This window comes from Macrobrachium nipponense, chromosome 1, assembly GCF_015104395.2.
Source record: "Macrobrachium nipponense isolate FS-2020 chromosome 1, ASM1510439v2, whole genome shotgun sequence".
NCBI classification, from domain to species: Eukaryota; Metazoa; Arthropoda; class Malacostraca; order Decapoda; family Palaemonidae; genus Macrobrachium; species Macrobrachium nipponense.
The window spans coordinates 94,042,336-94,055,673 of record NC_087200.1 but is presented as its reverse complement, the minus strand read 5'-3'; the positions used below and the strand labels follow the sequence as shown (position 1 = coordinate 94,055,673).

Genomic DNA, 13,338 nt, shown 5'->3' with positions numbered 1-13,338 from the left:
ATTGTATTCATAACAATATCATTTTACTTACAACTCGAATATTTAGATGATTGACGCCATCTCTCGATGTTTACAGAGTCGCATTGTGTCAATAAAACTAACCATTTCCTGTGATAAATTCGCACACCACTTGTACCCACAGACGCTGGGGCACTTTCATCACAACAATCGGAAAACTTTCCCTCACCGAGTAACAATTGTTTTGGTAGAAGAAGACGACGAAAAGTGCACTTCAATAATTTTTTAAATAAATAGTAAAACATCAATATTTTATACATATTTGATGATAATTAATTTTGAAAATATTTGTTATTGAAAAAGTAACTCGATTCTGACTCAAATTTAAGTAAGTTAATTGGTTTTTGGGAATTAGAACGTTCGTTTAACTCCTGTATTATGACGCGCGAAATCTTGGCTTTTGTACCTATTGTAAATAATTGCTTTACTCAACTTTCTTGCAGAACAGTTTACCAGTTATTCACGCAGATTATCAGATATTCATGTAACTGTTATAATTGTAATGCACATATATATCTTTATTATTTACTTTTTGGATATATGAAGATGTTTTACTGCCGGATTACCGCCGTAGTGTGACGCAATAGTTTTCGGTCCCTGGGCCTCTGTTTTCGCACCATAAGAAATTATGGGGCCGAATTTGCAATGACCAGAAAGTCGTTAAAAGAGGAAAGTTAGCATTGTGGGGCATATGTTTTGATTGAGAAAAATACAATTTGTTCATGAAACTTACCTGCCAGATATATATATAGCTGTATTCTCCGAAGTCCGACAGAATTTCAAAACTCCCGGCACATGCAGTGGTCGGCCATGGGGGTGGTTAGTACCTAGTTCCCGCCGCTGGAGGCGGGCGTCAGGAAACCATTCCCATTTTCTGTCATTTTATTTTTCTCTGTCACCGGTACTGTCAACACTTGTTTTCAGCACCTCCGTCATTGGATTTTGGAACTCTTTTGGCTACTTGAGTATCCCGATTGATTTTAGGTTATTTGATTTGGATCGGTGGTTAGGCATACGCTAATTGTGGATTGTTTTGAATTTGGCTTGATTTTTCCTTAAACTTAAGATGTCTGGATCTAGTTCGACTAGCGCCAGAGTATGTTGTGTGGAAGAATGCAAGGTGAGGCTACCGAAAGCTTCGGTAGACCCCCATAAAGTGTACGCGAATTGTAGGAAACATGTTTGTATGTTTGATGATCGCTGCAAGGAGTGTGAAAGTATGTCTGATTCTGCGTGGAAGGCGTATGAATCATATATATGTAAAATAGAACGAGATAGGGTAAGGAGGTCTTCCTCTAGGAGTGTAACGCCAGTTACACATCCAGTGGAATTTATCCCTCCTAAACCTGTGATGCCTTCAGGCCCTACATTAGTGTCTGTGGAGGGTAATACCCTATCGATGATTCTTGAATCTTTGCATAGCCTGGAATCAATAGTGCTAGCATTAGAAGGTGTTAATAGTGCAGTGGTGTGTAGTGATAATGCCCCGAGTGTTGCGGAAGGGGGGTCGGACAACCGATCTGATGTCCCTTCGGCAAGACCTGGGGGCTCTTCCCAGGCTTCCAAAGTTCGTAAACGGATCTTGAAAGAGAGTTTTTCGTCATCAGAAACGTCCTCCCCGTGCAGCAGTTGGAGCTTTTGGAAGCGATCGCGCCCTCTGAAGAGAACAAAGACGCTAGATGTCGCACAGGCGGCCGTCGTCTTTGATTCCTCAGAGGAGGACGCTGCACATCCGTTAGCCCCTTCTGTTTTGTGGTCGTCTCCAGAACAATTTGAAGACTCTCTGCCCGCAAAAGAGAGCAAAGGTGCAAGATGTCGCACAGGCGGCCGTCACCTTTGGTCTCAGGGAGAAGGACGCTTCACGTCCTTTCTCCTGCTGTTTTGCGATCATCGCCGGAGAGGATGTCTTTTGACGACAATGCTTTTGAGCGCCCTGGTTGCGCTAAGGATATACCTGTGGCGGCCCATGTGAGAAGGAGGAGGGCTTCCCCTCGCCCCTCTTCTTCTCACAGGATCAGCCCTAAATCGAAGAGGATTGAGGATTTGCAACATCAAATTGCCTTGTTGGTTGCAGAGAAAGAGGAAAAGTCACGTCACAGGAGGAAGGATGATAAGCTGCCAGTCAAGAGATCCAGGCAGTCTCCTTCTCCTTCTCCTTGCCCCGCTCTTTCTCCTATTACTTCGCCTTCGAGATTTCGTGCACGAGGGTCTGCAGAGCACGACGTTAAGGCGGCAGCGAGACTTGACGCCAGGCCTGACGCTCGGCTGGGCGCTCGGCTCGACGCCGGGCGGGGCGCTCGGCTGGATGCCAAGCGTGACGCTCGGCAGGACGCTCGGCTGGACGCCAGGCGTGACGCGTAGCTGGAGGCACGACATAATGCTTCTTCAGACATTCGCCGAGATTCGGAGGATAGTAATGAATCTCAGGAAGGAGACTTATTAGAGGAAATAACTGAAGAACAATCTTCTACAGTATCTTCAGATTACCAGGTCTTGGTTCAATTGCTTCGAACATCTTTTGAAGAAAAGTTTAAACCTGAGGCCCCTCAGTCGCCTCCTTCACAATTGTTATCGATGAAGGCTATCAAGACTCCAGGATTGTTGAAGATGCTACTTCATTCTAAAAAAAAAGGGCATTTAAGAAAATTCAGAATTGGATGGATTCAAGAAAAGCCCGAAACAAGAACGCTTTCGTCTTACCCCCTTCAAGACTGACAGGCAAGGCAGGTCTTTGGTACGAGACAGGGGAGGAGATAGGTTTTAGAGCTCCCTCTATGTCCCAAGGTGACTTCGCTACCTTGGTAGATGCACCGAAGAGATCCCTTTTGTTGACGGCGAAAGTGCCCTGGACCCTTTCTGAGATAGACCATCATCTGAAGGGACTCTTCCGTACGATAGAAGTCTTCAATTTTTTGGACTGGTGTTTAGGGGTCTTGGATAACCGATCGCGTAGTCCTGATTCGCTTAGCCTGGAGGAGCTGTCCAGTGTGCTTGCATGCATGGACAAGGCCGTCAGGGATGGTTCAGAGGAGTTGGCCTCGCACTTCTGCACCTCGATTTTGAAGAAGAGAGCGACCTATTGTGGTTTTACTGCAAAGGCGGTCTCTATCTCTCAGAAGGCAGAATTGTTGTATGCTCCTCTTTCGAGCCATCTCTTTCCCCAGGCTATGGTCAAAGATCTGGCTGTCAGTTTACAAGAGAAGGCTACCCAAGACCCCCTAGCTCAGTCTGCGAAAAGTACGGTTGTTTCTTCGACGTCTGCACGGACGCAAGCTTTCAAGAAGCAGAAGCCCTTTCGAGGTGGAGTTTCCTCGAGAACATCTTTTCGAGGAAATACATGTTCCAGAGGCAGAGTCTCTGCTAAAATCAGAGGTAAAAAATGAACCAGCGATCCTTCAGCCACCAGTAGGAGCCAGGCTTCGACTATTCTCAAAAGCTTGGCTAGAGAGGAATGCGGACAGCTGGTCGCTCAACGTCATCAAGCGGGGGTACAAGATTCCTTTCTTGAAGCCTCCCCCACTGTGCACGACACCCAAGGATTTATCCCCTATTTACCATCAGGAGAAGCAACAGATCCTTTACGATCTGCTCGAGCAGATGCTAGAAAAGAGAGCGGTGGAACAGGTCGTAGACCTGGAATCCCCAGGCTTCTACAACAGGATATTCTGCCGAAACAGTCGGGAGGTTGGCGACCAGTCTTAGATGTGAGCAGTCTGAATCGGTTCGTACAGAAGCAGAAATTCAAGATGGAGACACCTCAGTCAGTTCTTGAGACCTTAAGACCAAACGATTGGAATGTTTCATTAGACCTTCAAGACGCGTATTTTCACGTCCCCATCCATCCACAGTCGATGAAGTATCTTCGGTTTGTCCTAAAAAGGACAGTTTATCAATTCAGGGCGCTTTGCTTCGGATTGAGCACGGCCCCTATGTTCTTCACGACTTTAATGAAGAACGTGGCGAGGTGGCTTCATCTTTCGAATATCAGAGTCTCTATGTACCTGGACGATTGGCTCATTTGTGCCTCCACTCAAACGCGGTGTCTGAAGGATCTTCAAACAACTTTATCGTTGGTGAAGTCCCTGGAACTACTGGTGAATTTCGAAAAGTCACATCTGATTCCAACCCAATCCATGGTGTATCTGGGGATTCAGATGGATTCAGTGGCTTTTTGAGCTTTTCCATCCCAGGGACGTCAGCAGCAAGGCTTAGAAAAAGTGTCAGCCTTCCTAAGGAAAGATTTGTGCTCGGTGAGGGAATGGATGAGTCTGCTGGGGACCATTTCCTCACTGGAGAAGTTTGTTTCCTTGGGGAGACTGCACCTCAGACTGCTACCTTCGGGATATTGCCCACAGGTCCTTGAACACTTTTTCCTTGGGACCCGTGGTGGCTGCTCAACACGTTGTGTAGCTTACCCAGTACCCGAGCGGACAGAACAGCATCGAATCCTGGTGTGACTGCATGAATGGATGAGTGAATGAGAGTGTGACTGGCTTCTCTTCCCCATCTTTTTCTCCCCTCTACCTGTGGGCAGAGGGACGCGGTTGTCACTCCGCTGGAGCAGGATGAGATGCAGGTAAGCTACTCGACCAAGCCCCATCCTATCCCTTTCAGTAGGGATAGGAGTGAATATCCACCACTTCCCCCAACAAGGGGGGGGGAAGTGGAAGCCAACAAGAGACAAACCCATGACTTTATATTGCCTCTTGCAATAGGAACAAGTTCTTGCTTGCTAGTTTTAGGAGGTACGCTTGCCTCCCTCTTATTACTTGGGTCCAGAGGTCTGACCATTGATCCTGCGGTACATACCCCGATCAATTGGGCAGAGGCTAGGATCCCTCCCTCTGCTCTTACAACCAGGGAGGGAATCCAAGGTTGGGCGAACACCAGTCTGTTTTTAAGACTCAGATTCCTCCCACCAAGCAGTGAGTCTTCCTATTGTAAAGGACTGATGGTTTGTATTACGTATCGGAACAAATGGCAATTTGTCCAAAATTGCATTTTTCCTAACTATACAAACCCGAGGTCCTTTACGTATAGTCCCACCTCATGCCACCCCTCACTCTGCATTTTTCCTGGGCCTAAAGCAAAAGTGATTCTTCACTGTCGGACAAGCAGTTAACTACCAAACTCCCTTGTTCGAAGCTTACGACCATTCCAGCTGCCGCTAGTTACCTTCCTATTGTAAAGACCTCAGGTTCGTATAGTTAGGAAAAAGGAACCTATTTCACGGAGCAACACGGCTGAGCCCAGAAAATACAATTTTGGACAAATTGCCATTTTACGAAGATTTCACATGCTTATTTTACTTCGTATTGCGGTTTCACATCTCATTTTGTTTATGAAACTTCAATCTTTTGAATAGTATGCTTAAATATTGAATTGAATATTCTTGTTTCACCAATTAAATACCAAGTGAAAAAGTGACCCATTTTTCCAATCAAATGGCCGCACAGCAATGTTTTACCATAAGTATTCCAATGAATAGGCTGTCTTGTTTCAAATACCCTACAGGTGTGTGTTAAGGACAAATATAGTTCAAAACCATATTATTATAAAGAAAATAAAGTATAGCATGGTACTGTACATATTATTAGAAATCAAATTTCCCATAATTCTCAATACAGCCTACATGTTCTTAAATTATCATGACTTATAGAAATTCATTTATTCAATAAGAAGACAGTAGCCAAAGTTTGATTTTTTCAACTTTTAGGATTGTTTGGTAATGAGTCGTGCAGAAAATGATGCGTATTGGGGATCAACAGACACAGCATCCTCTGCCCTTGACAATTTCTTTGATGAAGATGTAAGTACATTTTTTCTGCAAATTTACTTATAATGCTAGTGAATATGACATTTCAGACAGATTAGTTGTATATCTCTTTGATGTATAGGATAGGCCCCACCAGTTTTTTTCTGAAGAACTGTACCTTGTTACCGTGGCTCCTGGGCATTTGGCCGATGGGCATTTGGCTGAAGGACTCTTGGCCGAATGGACATCTGGTCAACGGACATTTGGCCGAAAATGTAGTAGACATACCTACATGTATGTCACACCCGCAATCATTGTTAATTTTAACAAGCAATCTTAACAGTTAAAAAACAATAGGCATTTACATTGAGTTTACCATCTTAATTGTTGAATTGGGTAACTGCCATTTTCATCTCAAACACTTAGAACTAGCCATGCTCAAACGAAACCAACTTTGTTAGTAACCTACCTCAACACTGATACAGTTGCTGGTCAAAAGTTTTAAAGCTAAGTTTACATTTCCATAGTTTTTATTTTCAGTGCCTGTTATATGTATTTATATTTATGTACTATATTAATGTGTCATATTATATACAATCACCCACCCTTCTGTTTGCCGTCCATCTAGTTTCAAAGCTAAGGAAAGAGCAATTAAACTGTGCGTTAACAATCAAAGATTGTAAATTCAGAGGTTACATTGAGATCATAAAAGAAGTATCAGATATGTATTAAACACATGGCTCGTGCCTATCATTGAGAAATATGAGGAGTATCAGAAAATAGATTTTCTGAGAGCAATTCTGAGGGCAATTGTGCACAATCTTTAAATACTAATAAGCGTACATCTTACTGTATTTTTTTTAATTCTATAATGTTATGCTTGAAGTGCTTTTTGATACTATTCACACTTGTAAATTTTCGGGTAAATGTCTGTCGACTAAATGTCCGTTTGGCTGAATGTCCATCAGCTAAATGCTTTCGGCCAAATGTCCATCAGTTAAATGTCCAGCCATGGTTACCTTATTATCTTTTACTATTGGCACATGCAACATTATATTGAATTGCTTTAGAATAATGGACACAGAAACCCAGAAAAACAAGAGGCTTTTAAGAGATTTTTACAATTGGGCTTCTGTCATCTGTGATTAAGGAAGCATCGTTATTGCTTATAAAAAAACATCAAGATATTGGTATTTATGTAAGCTACCCTAAGCATCATCTAATCAAGTTTGCAAACACATTCTATGCCATGACTGGACATGTATAGGAATATTGAAGAGAGAGAATGGCATTTTTGAAGTTCATAAAAGCAGAAATTGAAACTGTATCTGTTGAAAAGAACACTGAAATCACTCTCTATACAGAGATCACAAAAAATATTCTCCTCTCACTTGTTTCTGCCTAAAAAGAAATCTATATTAGGAGCATTCCAATAGCACAGAAATTGTAATTATGTAGATAATCTGAATACTGTATAAAGCCTAACTAACCCAAGATGAAAAAGGGAATTTATTACAGTAAAAAATGCCAAATTTCCCATTAGGTGTAGAATTTTTTAATTGAATTATGTTTTTAAATATACAACTTCCCCAGTAATTATATAGCTAAGAGTTTCCCTTGCCAGCAGTTAAAATCCCGAAATTTGCATGTCGCGCTATCTATTGGCCTTGGTTAAGTAACAGTGCCCCGCCCACTTTCGGGGCAAGAGAGAGGAACAACACGGCAAAGAGCTGTTTGTTTCTGCCAGCTGATGGTTATGGTTGCAGGTTGCGTTATTCCTGAAATTTTTTTTTACTTTACTTTTTCTAATCACAATTGGAGAAGTACTCTACAGTGGACCCCCCCATATTCACATTCTCCAGATTCGCGGATTCATGCATTCGTGGAGTTCTCTTGGGAAAATTTCCCCCCCCATTATTTGCAGAAAATTTGCCTATTCGCGGTATTTTTCTATGAGAAATATCCAGAAATTCCTGTTTTTTTTTTTCATCAATTTCATTATATGATGCACTTCTTGTAATAAAACTATTAAAAAAACCAAGTATAAAAATTTTTAGTGGGTTTTTCCTGAGTTTTAACTAACAAAATAGGCTGTTTTCAGCATTTTTATAGGGGTTCCAACTATTCGTGGATTCTAACTATTCATAGGGGGTTCTGGTGCACATCCCCCGCGAATACTGGAGGACCACTGTATTCTTGTATTAGCCATCTTGGCAAATCATTTAGATAGCGTTAGGTTCTATGATAAGAACTAGCTCTTTTTTCCTTTTTGTTTTTTCCTTGGTAACCGTTAGGCCTTAGTGTTTTCAGCGGGTTCTGCTAGCCTTAGGTATTGCACTAGAGGTTGCAAGACTAGGCTAACCGTATGATAATCACACTTTATGTACTAATTGTAGAGGGCAAATATGTTTATTTGATAATACATGTAATGAATGCATTGACTGGGACAAAAGGAAGTGGAGGAGTTTGGAATCTCATCTAAAGAAATTAGAGAGAGACAGGAAGAGAAAGGCTTTAATTAGGGTCAATTCAAAATCAGCTAGCCAGAATTCTTCTGAATTGAATTCACATCTGAGTATTCCTGTAATATCTTTAGCTCCCACTCCCACTTCTCTTGCTACGCCACCTTCTCTGTTTAAAGGTTCCCGCACTAATGATCCCAACCCCATTACCTGTTTAGAGGAAATGATTGATATGCATTTTGCTCTGTTAGTACAGATATGTAGTAGCTTGGTGCATCTGTGAAGGTTCCTATGGACAAGGCGAAAAGTGATAGTGTTGTGTCAGTGGAAGAGGTGGCTGTTCATCTCACCGACACTCCTAGGCAAAGGTCACTGTCACACTCCCCAGTGCAGGGGAGGACTCAAACTGGAAGCCCAAGGGAGGTCAGTAGGGTCTGCCCACGAGCAGTCACCCCCTAAGTTCAACGTGTTGTCACTTCCAGGTTGCAATCCTGGGATTGCAATAGAGAGCCGTCGGAAAGGTTTCCCTTTGGATGTGCATAAATTGTCGAGTTCGAATGACTCCTCTCCACAACACCAGTGGTGTTCGGGGGGCAAGTCTCGACCGTTGAAGAGAAGCGCTTAGGATACAGCTTCAGTGGTTCCTACTAAGAAACCTAGGGAACCACGCCCTTTTTGCAGTCATTGGGACAACCCAGAGCATTTTTCTTCCGACTGCCTCTCGGAAGTTGACGCTCCTCCGGTGCCCAAGGCTCGTTGCCACTCTTTGGCTCCTCTTCAAGCTCCTGTATCTGTCATGCAGGAGCACCCATCAGACGTAGTCGAGCGCCCATTGACGCCTCAGCTCCCTTCTGTCACGCACCAATTAGTGCCTGGTTGCATCACGCAGGAGCTCCCTTCGACTCCTTTGGCTCCTGCTGCTGCTGCTGCTTCTGCTGTTGAGACAGTAGAGTCCATTCAGGTGAAGCTCAACAGTATCCTGCTTTTACTGAATAAGCCTCTTTCTTCAGTTAGCGCCCGCGACGGTCCAGCAAGTGCCCACAACAGTTCAACTGGCGCCAGTAGAGGTCAGAGCTCCCTCTACATCGTCTCCTAGGACACTTCGAGACGCTGCAGCGCTGCAAACTCCTATAGAGGCAGTTTCAACCCGGACACAAGTTGATGAAGCCACGCTTCAGGCTCCTGCAGATGTGGATCTTTCCCTTATTTTGTCTGAAGACGAAGCAACAGAGGATCAAGAGGCTCCCTCTTCAGCGTATGTAGCTTTATTGAAGCTCTTGCTCTCCACACCCATCCTTTTTCAAGCCAACTTCTCCATTGTCTCCGGATTCGACTTTTGTTATGGATAGTATGCCTTCCTCGAACCGCTCAAAGATGGTTTTGTCTTCCTCAGCAAAGAAGGCTTTTAAAGATAGATGCTTGGTTTGCTGAAAAGAGGGAACAAGGCAAGACCTATTTTTGTTTAACACCTTCCCAAATCTCCAGGTGGAGATACTTGTTGTATGCTACGAAAGAGGCTCCTTCCTTGGGTGTTTGTGCCTCTGCTTAGTGAGATTTTCCTGGTCTTGTGGACGCAACTAGACACTCGGCTTTTTCTTAGGCGAAGATTTTGTTTTCTGTCTCAGAGTTGGCACATTTTCTGAAAGGCATTTTCAAGGTACTTGAAGTTTCAACTTTCTTGATTGGTCTGTTGGCACTCTGGCCCGCAAGATTAGGTCTTGCCCTTCGCTTTCGGAGAACCTCTCGGCGGATTGGATGGGAGTTATTTCATCTACCAATAAGGGGATTAGGGATGGTTCCCACGACTTGCTTTCTCTCTACACGATGGAAACGCTCAAGAAAAGGGAGCTATGGTATTCCTACACGTCAAAGGGCGTTACTTCCTTGCAGAAATCAGCTCTGTTATTCTCCCTCTAAGATAAGAGACTCTTATTTCCTGAAGCCACAGTTTTAGGAGTTGCTTTGGATCTGGAGAAGAAATGTACGTAGTACTCAGGATCTCCTCGCCCAGTCTTCCAAAAGACCGAGAGATCCTCCAGCGATGGTTGCAAGACAACCTCTCCCTTCAAGAGGCCAGTCCTTTCAGGCCAGACAGAGATCGTTCGCAAGATCAAGAGGAAGTACTAGGTTCTTGTCTAAATCCATCAAGAAAACATCTTAGAGGGGCTCCTCTAGGAAGTGAGGGTGCTGTTCTCTGCACGAGTGTAGGAGCCAGACTTCTAATGTTTTGGTAAGTTTGGCAGAAAAAAGGGGCAGAACCTTGGATTGTCAAGGTTCTGAAGGAAGGCTATGTTATCCCCTTCCTCTGGAAGCCTCCCTTAGTTCAGCACGCCAGTTGTCTTAATGGCTTATTTACAAGGATCAGAGAGGTTTTTGGCTCTAGAGAATGAAGTAACTTCTCTTCTAAGAAAGGGAGCAGTAGAACTCGTTCAAGATCATCACTCTCTGGGGTTCTACAATCGTATCTTTGTAGTCCCCAAGTCATTGGGGGGCTGGAGGCCCGTCCTGGATGTCAGCGTCCTGAATGTCTTCGTCGTAAAGACAAAGTTCAAGATGGAAACAAACCAAAGTCCTGATGTCCATTTGCCTGGGAGATTGGATGACGTCCATAGATCTTCAGCATGCATACTTCCATGTTCCCATACACCCCAAGTCAAGGAAGTATCTCGGATTTGTATTTAAAGGAAAGTTTGTTCATGAAACTTACCTGTCAGATATATATATAGCTGTATTCTCCGAAGTCCGACAGAATTTCAAAACTCCAGGCACACGCAGTGGTCAGCCAGGTGGTTAGTACCCATTCCCGCCGCTGGGAGGTGGGTATCAGGAACCATTCCCATTTTCTATTCAGATTTTCTCTGTCGCCGGTACTGTAAACACCTGTTTTCAGTACCTCCGTCTTAGGATTTTGAAACTTCATTGCCGCTTAAGTATCCTAATTATCTTTTGGTTTATTGACTGGAATTTGTGGCTAGGCATACGCTATCATAGATTGATTTGAATTTGATTGTTCTTTGCATGAGATGTCTGAATCTAGTTCGGCTAGTTTCAGAGTTGGTTGTCTGCAAGGGGTAAGGTGAGGCTACCGAAACCTTCGGTAGATCCTCACTTGGTATGCACGAGGTGTACGAGACATGTTTCTTTGTTGAAAGATCAATGTAATTAGTGTGATGTTTGACTGATTCCGAAGGGAAGACGTATGATTCGTATGGACGCAAATTAGAGCGTGAGAGAATCAGTAAACAGAAGTCAGGGTAATGAACCTACTAACCTCCTGTAGACTTTATTTGCCTAACCTTGTGTTATGGCCTACGGGCCTTGAGGAAGTGTCTGCGAGAGGTAATGCCCTTTCTGTTATGGTGGATTCCATCCGTAATCTTGGAATCTAAAGTGCTCGCTCTCCAATCAGTTTTGTGAGTGTAGTGATGTTGTTAGTGCCCCTAGTGTTGTGGAGAGGGCGTCAGATCGGCCTCGTTTTCGCCAAGAGAGGGGCAGAACCCAGTTACCGCAGGAAGGATTCGAGGCTGTCTGTCAAGTCAGGCAGTCTCCTTCTCCTTCTCCTCGCTTATCACCTTCTAGATTCCGCTTACGCACCCAAGAACGCACAGGCGTCCTTTTTGAGTGCGTTTCTGGAAGTGTCGATGAGCGTGACAAAGACACAAGATGTCGCACAGGCGGCCGTCGCCTTTGTCAGGAGTTGGGAATGCCATAAGACTCGTCCTGACGACGATCACCGTACATCTGCTTATGTTGCTCGCGCGCTTCATGAGCGGTGCGCCCCTCACCAGGACGCCTCTCTAGCTGCTCGTGTTGACACTTTTGGGTCCGCCGCGTCACGTCAGGAAGCTCTCCATGACTTCTCTTGATGTTCGTTGCTCTCCTCTTCGGGACGCTCTTCAAGACGCTCGCAAGGACGTTATGCAGGACGCTCGTCGTTCTATACATCAAGACGCTAGGCAAGACCCTCGAGAAGACTCTTTTCAGGATGCTTGGCGTTCTATGGAATCAGGACACTCGGCAAGGCCCTCGCGAGGATGCCTTTCAGAATGCTCGGCGTTCCTTTTTAGCGCGTTTCTGCAAGTGTTCATGTGCCTTACAAAGACGCAAGATGTCGCACAAGCGGCCGTCGCCTTTGTCAGGAGGTAAGGAAGGTCCTTAAGGCTCGTCTTGACGACGATCGCCGTACGTCTTCTTTTAGTACTCGCGCACTTCAGGATGAAGACGCTTGGCGCAGCTCTCCATGACGCCTCTCAGGTGACCTTTCACACATCGAGACGCTCGCCAGGACGCTTGCCAGGACGCTTTTGAAGACGCTCGACGTCCTACACATCGAGACGCTCGCGAGGACGCTTTTGAAGACGCTTGGCGTCCTACACGTCATGACGCTTGGCAGAGCACTTGCCAAGACGCTCTTCAGAACGATAGGTGCCCTACACGTGAAGACATTCGGCAGGATTCCTGCAAGGGCGCTCATCAAGAGGACGCTCTTCAGGATGCTCCACAGGACGCTCCTTTATCGGACACTCTTCAGAACGCTCCGCAGCAAGTTCCTTTACCGGAACTTTACAAAGCTTCGGAGTTGTTATTAAGCATTCCCGACTTTCGTCTTTGAACCCTACTTCAAGTAGGAGACCCCCTTTTACGAGAGGGGCCTCAGGGTTTCATTGCTTTGCGGTCGGTTAAGGACCCTTCTCCTGTTCCCGTAAAGGAGACAGAGTCCTTGAGCGACTCGCAACCTGAAAATGAAGACGCCTTCTTTAAGACTTGTTTGATGACAAGTTTCGGCCCTCGGTCCCTTGCTCTCCTCTCTCGCAGTGGGCGTCGTCGAAGAAGAGGAAGGCGCCTGGTCTCATCAAGATGTCCACTTCGCTTTTTACTAAGGGAGTGTTCAATAGAATCCATGACTTGATGGACTCCAGGAAAGCGCAAGGCAAGACTTCCTTTGCCCTACTTCCAGCGAGGTTAAGCGTGAGAGCAGGCATTCGATATGAAATGGGAGGAAACTGGTTGGAGAGTCCCTTCCTCTTCCCAGGACGATTTTGCCAGCCAGGTAGACCATCTGAAAGGGCTGTTCAGGACGATGGATATTTCTAACTCCTAGAT

General features: G+C 44.9%; 1 protein-coding gene across 1 annotated transcript in view; it reads left to right on the top strand.

Moving 5' to 3' along the window:
- Positions 1-13,338, top strand: part of LOC135219468 (spermatogenesis-defective protein 39 homolog) — a gene marked incomplete in the record, with an annotated part of 246,008 nt that overhangs the window by 9,741 nt on the left and 222,929 nt on the right. The window contains 1 exon segment of the mRNA XM_064256266.1: positions 5,735-5,827. Within this exon segment, the coding sequence (XP_064112336.1) occupies positions 5,747-5,827 (81 nt within the window).